The sequence below is a fragment of the Salarias fasciatus genome, chromosome 5 (assembly GCF_902148845.1).
Source record: "Salarias fasciatus chromosome 5, fSalaFa1.1, whole genome shotgun sequence".
Lineage (NCBI taxonomy): Eukaryota > Metazoa > Chordata > Actinopteri > Blenniiformes > Blenniidae > Salarias > Salarias fasciatus.
In genome coordinates, this window is record NC_043749.1 from 11,554,651 (window position 1) to 11,564,796 (window position 10,146).

General features: G+C 44.0%; 1 protein-coding gene across 1 annotated transcript; it reads left to right on the forward strand.

Moving 5' to 3' along the window:
- The first annotated feature begins 208 nt into the window (after positions 1 to 208).
- LOC115388975 (cathepsin Z-like) lies at positions 209 to 9,707 on the forward strand. The gene is made up of 6 exons (XM_030092312.1): positions 209 to 385; positions 5,383 to 5,546; positions 5,691 to 5,870; positions 5,946 to 6,096; positions 6,231 to 6,393; positions 9,392 to 9,707. Exons 1-6 carry the CDS (start codon positions 258 to 260, stop codon positions 9,542 to 9,544), a joined length of 939 nt encoding a protein of 312 aa, XP_029948172.1. The 5' UTR covers positions 209 to 257; the 3' UTR covers positions 9,545 to 9,707.
- Positions 9,708 to 10,146: the final 439 nt, after the last annotated feature.

Consider the following 10,146-nt stretch of genomic DNA (forward strand, 5'->3'; position numbering starts at 1 on the left):
TTAAGCAAAACAAGTTAATTTCTTTTTTTAATCGTTTCAGTCACGTTTTCCAGTTAACTTCATGAAGTGGGTTTGGAAGTCCTGGTGGAACATGTGACTGTCCTCGTGGTCACATGACACTTGAGAGTATACTTAAGCATCATCACAGACAGTGGTTCAGTTACCTTTCGGTGTGTCAGTGTAGTTTTCAGCTCCCGTTTGGCCCTGTGTCTTCTCCTGCTCTTCTCTAACTAAAACCCTGTTTCTCTGTGTCTTTCATGGCTCTCTCTGCTGGGACTGTGCTGCTCCTCTCGGCCGGGCTGTGCACCGTGTTGGCCAGCGTGTTTCTCCAGGAATCGCGACCCTGTTACATCCGCAAACCGAGGAAGGATGGCTTTGCAGTGAGGTAATATCCACAAAAAACCAAGAGCCTTTGATTTAAAGTTGAGGAAAAACTATCAAGACGTTAAAAAGTAGAAAAGTAACTTTTATTCAGTAGGAAACTGCTTGTTTTAGCCATTACCTTCATTCAAAGATGCAAGTCACCGCAAACACTTTTAAACCAACAGTTCAGACAAACAGTAAACCCGATGCCAAGGACAAACTGTTGTAATGTAGACAAACATGTGTCTGTGCCAAAATAAACTGATAATGATGAAATCACAATGTTTTTCTGCGTCACAGGCTGAGGAAGCCACAACAGAGCAGATTTCTTTGATTGATCTGGCAAGTTGAAATGGCGTCTTGTTACCAAGAAGAACTCCCAGAGGAGGCCAAGGACCCACATAAGTACAAATTATATGCATCCGGGCTGTTAATATGTCCTTACAAACCTCTGGCTGACACCTGGACAAACAACCCGAAACAGAGTCCTGCACGGGTCCAATTTTCAAGACCCGCCCCGGCACGACCCGGGGACGTAGAAACCCGCAACCGAACCGCAAACCCGCGCATCAGCCCGATGAGTACCGCGACCCGATCCGACCCGTTGAAACACGACCCGCAGCCTGACCCGTAACCCGTATTTAAAGTCATCATTTTGGGTCACAATGTCTGCATGCATACAGCATATCGCCACAGTTAAGGTGCAAGTGACTAAATAACGCACCTGAATGAAGCAGCTCTTCCAATAAAAGCCTGACTTCAGTCATGAATCATCAGCCCTGCGTGTTCTTCTCCCATACAACTGTAAAAACACTCGTTTGTTACGTTCAATGCTTTTAAACTTTTAATCTCTTAAAGGTAACTTCACTTGTGTAATAGACTTACTTTCTGTCCAGACTTGAGCAGCATTCAGCAGTTACGAGCCGTGACATATTTAGAATCCATCGAGGAGAAAAGTAATCCATCAGGGAAACACTGTGTAATGTTTGAACACTTCAGGAACATTACAAAGTGATAGTTGTACGTTTTATCCATTTATTTCTCCAATATCTAAATAGTTATAATAGTAAATAATTGTTTTGGAAGTGGCGCTTGTTAGACGGCGGCAGACCGTTTGATGCTCTCGTCCAATCACAAATTGTGTTATTAGATGGCGAAACGCGATTAAACAGCCGAGCCAATGACTGTCACAAAATAGCGGAAGCGACCCTCAGAGGGTAAATAATGACCAAGATAGTTTTCTGTAGTTTGCTCAATTAACTGAAAAGCCTGGAAATGGATGCAGAAGAGACGCGGTGCAGCTGCAGACAGTCGCAGCAGACAGATCACGTCACAACGTTTTTATTTTATTATTATTATTTTATATTGATTCTCATGAGTCAATCTACAACCCGCGAACAGACCCGCAAGCTATTTTTCCCACCCAGATCTGAACCCGAGAAAAAAAAAAAGCTTTTAAAAACCACCCGCAAATCAGCAGTTTTTGCGGCTACCTGTCGGGTGCAGGACTCTGACCCGAAACAGTGGCCAGTAGAGGTGTAACGAAATGGCTAACTCACGAAACGATATGAAATATGAAACAGGACTCACGATAAGAAATCACATGATACGAAATAAAGATTAAAGACAATCCCCAACAGTAACAAGTTAAGCAAAAATCTCATTTTCCTTATTTTATTCTTCATGCAGACATACAAAAAATAATGCTACATCAATACAACATAAATTCTCTTTGAAAAAATACAAAATCAATGCAAACACAAGCATAAAATCTCAATAAAAAGTACTTTATTGCTGTAACAAACAGGATAACTACAGCATAACTACATTCTTGCTGCCTGTCTTCAGTTCAAAACAAAATGCTTTTTGAAAAAGGAAAAATTGTAGTGTTTATCCTTCCAGTGTTTATCATGGTAGTTGTACTCCCCGCAGTATACAGCGAACTGTAGCAGCAAATTTGGCATACGGTTCGTGTTTTATCCGCAATCTTCTCACTGTCCTCTCGTCGTTTACATGGGAAGTCAAAATAGGTCCACACAACCGATTTATTTGACGAAGGAGCGTCAGCTAATTCAACTTCGTCTTCCTCCATTTTGGAGTGTTTTGCTACGGAAGGCGAGAAGGCTCAAAAATCATCAGTCTCAGCGGTGTGTGGCGCCCTTTCGCGCTTTTTATTTCGTGCAATTATTTCGTGCGTCTTTGAATTTTATTTCATCTTTTTTTTCTTTTTCATTATTTTCGTTTTTTTTATTTCGTTGCACCCCTAGTGGCTAGACTTCAGCTACACTGACCTCACCTCTACATGACAAATGAACCCTGTCTGTTATGAATTGTGTGTTATTTAGTGTTATATAAATTGAAACGACACCTCTGGCTTGACTGATTATTAGATAATCAGATTATGTTAATAATAATCTGTAAACCAAGTTTACCCAACCATGTTTAACCTGCTATCAAACTATGTGCTTGTGACCAAATGTGTATTCCCAAGAGGCAATGAAGAACTTCAGGTCCCTGGAGGCATATGTCTTCTTGTTCTCCGGCTGGGTCCAAATTGTTTTCCACTTAAAACAGTAAATCCTAAATAAATAAAGGCCTTTCAAGAACAGCTGGGAGCACTGACTTGGTGGCCACATTATTGGAAACTTTTTACTAAAAAGTTTCCAAGGTTGTCATGCTGCAGTTAATAAATGACTTATATGACATGATGTTTTTTTACTGTGATGAAAAAGATACACGGGCTTTCCAGCAATATTCCTCCTATTAGACCCTTCGCACATCATCGAAAACACCCAGGTTGACAACAGTTCAGTGTTAATACTGCAATTTATTCAAACTGATACCGACATGTCAGAAAGTGACAGCAATGTGTAGTTTTCATGCAAATAGAAAACATTAAAGGACCTATATCATGCAAAATCCACTTTTTTAAGGTTTTAATAATGCCACAAAGTTGATTTCCCCTTAAAACCACCCCCAAAATGTTATTTGCCTTCATCCATGCATGTCTGAGTAATCTTTTTCAGTCTGCTGCTCTCTACAGCAGCCCCTCCCTTTGGGTAGAAAACAGCTCGTTTGAAACTCTTCAAACCTAAGTACATCACAAAAGTTGAACTCCTCCCCACCACTCTTCTTCCACCCCACCGCCGTGCATACAACACGCCTACTCTCCTCTGACCAGCACGCAGCTGATTCGCATTTTCCACTCAGGAGAACCCCCCACCCCCACCCCACCCCACCCGCTTGGTGAGTTTCTAACAGGAAAAGAAGTTTTTGCGTGTCTTTGCGTGTAGAGAAGCTAAAGCTAAAGAGCTAAAGCTAACCCTTAGAGAAGCTAACGTAGCTCCGATTGGTTGAAGTACGCTGTCAGTCAAAGTCCAAAGGAGGAGAGGCGGGATTTAAAGTGAACGATGCGATGTAAAGGAGTCATAGTATGCAAAATTCACTTTAAAAAGGTGTCTTTACAGTCATATTGCCTCCCAGAGCCTCTGTATGATCCCCCAGAAGTGAAAAATTCAGTCAACTCCCTCAATTGTGCACTCCACTTTTCAGAAAATATACACTCAAACACGCGGTTCTGAAATCTTCCTCTTCTTGACGTCATGAAGAGGAACACCACTCCCCCCCGGAAGAGAATCCAGCCTTTGGCTGGCCCCGGATAGGTCGCTCATTTCGGCTGTATTTTCTCATCCATCGCCAGTGTTTTCATAAAGTCAGCTCATCCACCGTCTTCAGGTGGGTCAGCTGACGAGCTGACAGTTTTCGCTAACTTAGCCACAATTAGCTTGGATGGGAACGTAGTGGAGCTCCTCTCCCCAGCAGAGAGGCACTTTGAGTCGGCCGCGGCTGTGACGGCGCCCGGGCGTCTGACTTCCAGGGGCCGAGTTGGGGCCGATTGGGTAAACGGCCCGGAGCTGCTCCACGGAAGCTGGTCCCGAAGCCGGCGGAGAAGCACGGCTCGCGCGCGGCCACTGGGCCGCTCCTCTCCTCGCGGGGACGCTGCAAAGCTCTGGAGCCCAGCAGAGGCGCCCCGCACGCGGGGCGCAAAGTCAACACACACTGGCAGCGCCGTCCGCATGAAGAGGGCTGCTCCTCTGAGAGGCTCTCTGATCTCGATATCACACGAACAACACATGATATAAACAGAAAATAAAATAAAAAAACACACCTCATTTCGCTTCTGCAAGGCCGCTCTGCTCGTCCAGCCACATTGATCTGTAATTTATAGATTTCCAGCAAGGATGAGTACATGGTTATGTTTCGATCTCAAATGAGTGCTTTTCTTTATCCATTAGTTACTTTTGTATGGTTTATTTTATACAAAAACGGTAATTTCCGCGTTTGCTACTGTCTGGGACCCTGTTGAGCTGATTCTCGTGCCTCCCAAGGCAGCGTAATAACAACATATAGGAAAAAATTTACGTCCGTGAGGTTGTGTATTGTGTTTTATTTCTAAACTTCCGGTGTGACTTCCTGTAAGGTGCTTTCTTAACGACAGTGAATTTCTGAGGTGGGCGTGGCCAGATGCGTTCAAGTTCATCACGGAAAATAGGCTGTCAAAAACAGGCTGTTCTGAAGAAGGCTCCTCTGAGCCACTTTTTAGAACGCTGAAACTCCAAAAATAGGACGAATTTGTGGCAAACAAACTTATATACTATGTTTTTAGGTGTCTGTGACCTATATGACATGACTGAAAAATAGCATAATAGGTCCACTTTAAGAAAGTAACAGAAACCAAATATGACATTTCTTTCAGTGTTCGGGCAAAGTGTGAAGAGGGTTAAAGGACATGGAACAGCACTGCAAGGAAGTACTACTGTTGTTACAGTTATGTTTAATCTGAAGAAGATGTCAGTCTGATCCACTTGATACAGTGATCTTGTTTACAGTGAAGCTCCTGATCAATCAGAAATGGAATTCAGTCACATTGGGGAATGGGACCATGTCAGTGTGGAACTGAAACATTTCTGAGTGTCTCACAGCTGCACAGCACAAATCTAATAATGGATCCGTCCACAGAAGAACACGTCATACTCATGAGAAACTGAACATCTCCGATTTGCCCGAGGCGTGGGACTGGAGGAACGTCAATGGCACCAACTACGCCAGCACGACCCGCAACCAGCACATTCCCCAGTTCTGTGGGTCCTGCTGGGCTCATGGCAGCACCAGCGCCATGGCAGGTAGGATTCAGCATAACTGAATATGTTAATCGGTGTGGCTCAGAAAATCATTACAGGACTTCCATGTCCTCTTTTGCATGGACTTTAGAGAGAAAAAATAAACTAATCTTTCTTATTCATATGATATTTTTCTTCTGTTTTCAGACCGCATCAATATTAAACGTAAAGCAGCATGGCCCTCTGCTTACCTGTCTGTCCAGCATGTGATCAACTGCGCAGAGTCCGGCACTTGTGAAGGTGGTGATCACGCTGGGGTCTACGAGTATGCACACAAGCATGGGATCCCAGATGAGACCTGCAATAACTACCAAGCCAAAGACCAGGGTGAGTCGATCTCAGTGGACAGAGCTGTGGCTTCGGTTCCAGTTTGATTCTGATGTTCAGTGTACTTCTCTAAAGAGTGCCAGCCCTTCAATGCATGTGGCACCTGCACCATGTTAGGAGGGTGTAACATTGTGAAGAATTACACTCTGTGGAAAGTGGGCGATTTTGGAGAACTCAGTGGAAGAGAAGAGATGATGGCAGAGATTTACGCTCGGGGTCCGATCAGGTAGGAAACATTTTTAATCACAGTCTGAATGAGTTCACTCTTTAAGTTTGACAGTTGTGACAGATCTTGTTCTGAAAGGAAAGGTACTCCAGAAGAATAGAAGGTAAACATCTTTTCTTATTTGTTTTCTGGAGCTGTACGATAATGGCCACACCGAAGCTGGACAATTACACTGGAGGTATCTACTCTGAGTACCGAAATAATACAGATACGAACCACATCGTGTCAGTGGCTGGATGGGGCGTGGAGAACGGCGTTGAATACTGGGTTGTACGCAACTCCTGGGGAGAGCCATGGGTGAGTCTTCTTCTGACACAGGATTGAATGTGATCATATATAACTATATGATCCCCTGCTGAATTTATTTTATTTTTTATGGTTGCTTTGAGGAAGTCGTGAAGAAGGTGACAGACGAGTGAGTGGAGCCTGTGATGCTTAATTCCTTGTTCACAGGCTGACAGCTGTCCTTTCAAGAAACACCCCCAATGTCTTCACACTTCTGCCCACATATCCTCAACCCCTCAGTGCATCACACCTCTTCACTCCCCCCTGCTTCACCACATGAGGCCATATGAACAGGTCCGCCTTACATTTGCCAGTGAATATCTAATGCCTCGTTTCCACAGTGCCTTTTGTGATGGTACTGAGCCGTATGGGTCAGGTGTTCATGTGTTTCCACTGACTAAAGTTGTGGATAGTAGCGAAAGACTCGTACTAAACACAGACCTCTTCTTGGTCCTCCTCCATTGAGGTGCCAGACACATCGGTAGAGGTTTCACAAAGACGAGATACAACATTGCTGTTTGCTGATTGGTAGACCATCACTCTTGAAAAACCTGCAGTGTTTAAACAGTCCATCACTGTATAAAAGCTAGGTTGTTGTCAGTATGTGCCACTTTACGCACACTGGTTTTGTTGGCACGCCATGCCGCGCTGGTCTTCTGATGATGTGCAGATGCTCCTCTCCAGAAATGGAGAGAAGCAGTTTGGATTCTGCTGTTCAGGATGAGAAGGTTTTCCCAGCTGTATCACAGAGAATAGAGGTGCACGACTTAACTTTAGGCTGAGCAGTACCGCTGAGGAACTGCTGGAGAAAGAAGGACCTCTACAGCCGGAGTGGCCTCATGCATAAGTGTAAACAGGCTTAAATGACTCAGAGAAGGTTCAGGAGAAAGTGTTGTGGTCAGACCAAACTATTGACCTATGTGGCATTAACTCCACCTGAGGATGAAAAAATGTGAGCATGATCCAAAGAACACCATACCCACAGTCCAGAATGGAGGTGGAAACTTTATGTTTTAGTGCTATTTTTCTGCAATGGGTACAGGGTAACTTCACCACACTGGCCCGGTTGACATGGGTGATTTTTCAATCTGATTAAAAACAATCTTGTTAAACGCACTTGTACACATGGACAGCATACAAAGCGATCCATGATCAATCTTGGTTTAAAAGGGCCCTGGGTGAAGCGGATCATGCGACATCCGAGGAGTCGCAGTGCGCAAAGTCTCTCACGGAATTTTCAGGTCTTAAAGCTAGGGTTGGCGATTTGAATGAGATACATTTTTTTAAATACTGGTTAAAATGATCTTTATGACCCGATGGGAAGCAATTCATAGCGTGTTTTTAAAGTAGTTTGGAAAATATCCGCTATCTACAGCAGGAGTAAAACAGGACAAACAGCAACCAATAGTCTTGAGGGAACACCTTTTTTTAAACCAATCAAATCCCTTCGCCGTTCGACCTGCCCCCTGCGCGTACATGTACGCGTGCACTGACCCTGGTTCAGTGCGCGCGTAGAAGGACGGAGCGTCGTTGCAGAACGGCGGAGACGATATCACTCACCGTTCAGTGCGCCATACCTTGGCGTAATGCAAATAAAGAAAAACGAAGAAACGAAGCGCTGAGGACAGGTTACGCCAGGAACGCACTGGACGCGGAAGTGCCGCGTGCACCGCACGCGCCGCGAACGTCTCCGCGTCTCCGCTCCCAACGGGAGCTCCTCCAATGGGGTGGGAGCTGGGCGGAGCTAGCTAGGCGGAGCCTTGGGGAGATGCTACATGCTAACGCTAGTTTTCCAAGATCGCCAACCCTAGCTTTAAGCCTTACAGCCAGCAGTCCTCAGCACCTAGCAATGTGTTTTTATCTGCTGGATATCTGCTCAAATAATGTTCCAACATCTCTATGATAGGCTGCTTAGAGAGCAGGCGCTCCCTCGGCTGGAGTAACTCCCTGCAGAGCGGCACATCCCAGTGTAGTCCACCAGGGCTCTGCCGATGTTTTGAATTAACTGGTGTCTGTGTTAACTTTTTACCAACAGATTGTGAAACTTGTAGTCATTCTAGCAAACGTTGGTTATCTACAGTTACACTGAATATAAGTTTAGAGTCTTTTGTGAGTCTTATTTTAACATCTGCTGTTACCAGCATGTTTCGCCATCACTCGTTAACATGGGAACCAGTTAATCTATAACACCGGCCATTCGGTCCGCTAATAGTCTGCCTCGGAGCTCTTTGAACAACTCGCTGTTGCGTGACTTGCGGCCATCTCGCCTCTCCAGTGTTTGTTCTCACAGGGTTTTTATTAAAAAAGTGTTTCTCAACCACCATGGAGTTCTTCTGCTTGTTTTTGACTGTCCTGCTTCCTGTTTACTGTGCAAGTCATCACGTCACTGCTTACGAGGGAACGCATGCGCGGATTGAATAATCCCCTGTTTAATCCGTTTGGCTGTCGGGCAGCATTTACATGAGACACAGAGCGAATTATTGTTTAGCCTAGACTACCTCGTACAATTGGATCCGAAATACAATCCGCTCCGAGTGAAGTGGGTCCACGCAGGCGTTGATATGAAACATTTACAATCTGCTTTGTCTTACAATCAGATTATACAGGGCATGTAAGGTTTCCATATATTTTCTGTTGCTTTTATTTTAAATGAGATACTCTCTATTTCATTTGTTAAAAAAGTACCCGTCCAGTACCCGTCCAAAGCAAATGCCTTGCCACAGTGCATCTGTGATTTTTGCAGTTTTGTGTAATAACTGGTCTTGACAAAAAGGACAATATCTACATGTTATAAATATCATTATTTAACCTAATGCCACATAGTTATTGTATTTCATTTGTTGTGTTAATTGATCATTCCCTTATCCCAGTACACTTACAGGGTTCAAACTTTTTCTTGCCACTTATGCAATAACTAGAATGACAAAATAAGTTCCTTCACAGATTGTCATTACAGGCTTGACACTGGTCAATAACTGACCAATGTGATTATTTTGTGTCGTCATCTCAGGGTGAGAAGGGCTGGCTCAGGCTCGTGACCAGCAAATACAATGGAGAAAATGGAGAAAATGGAGAAAATCAAGGAAATGAAAGCAACTACAACCTGGCGATAGAGGACCACTGCATGTACGGAGATCCCATTGTTCCTGAATCTTACTTGTAGAGGAGCTCAGCACTGTGCCAGGTCATCACTGCACACTATTCCGCTTTGCTCTACCAGCTTTTGATCAGCTTATGCTAACTTGGGAATATATTTCGAGTTTTTCCTTTTATTAATTGTTCTTAAAACTATGCAATTAGTGCCACGGGTATCAAGCTAGATATCTGACTTTTACCAAAAGAATGCTAAAAGAATGCAGTGATAAGATTGTCCCACACTGTTGGACAAAATGAATCATTTTCATTAAGTGCTGTGTGGCCAGTCCCAGTATCACACTGTATGGGAGTGGTTTCACCTTCTTGAAAAGAATGTATGTGTTTTAAAAACAATGAAAGTGCTCTTATTCTCCGGCTGATTATCTCAACCTCAGAAATATAGCAGCTGTTAACTGAATTATTTGTTGATTCAAACTATGACAATAAACAACACCTGAAAGTGTTTCCTCACACATCTGATGTCTTCTGCCTCTGTGTTTCCTCACACATATGAGTGTCATCTGCTTCTGATCTGAAGACTGTCCTCCCCTAGAAAACGACCACAGTGGTTCATGCCTCACAATGAAACCATGGGTACGTTTAAAATCAAGTGCCCCCTTGTGACCATGT

Coding starts and splice junctions, on each gene's coding strand:
- LOC115388975 (XM_030092312.1), top strand. CDS start 258: ATGGCTCTCTCTGCTGGGACTGTGCTGCTCCTCTCGGCCGGGCTGTGC. Junction 386..5,382: donor AAGGATGGCTTTGCAGTGAG/GTAATATCCACA, acceptor ATCCGTCCACAG/AAGAACACGTCATACTCATG. Junction 6,394..9,391: donor ACTCCTGGGGAGAGCCATGG/GTGAGTCTTCTT, acceptor TCGTCATCTCAG/GGTGAGAAGGGCTGGCTCAG.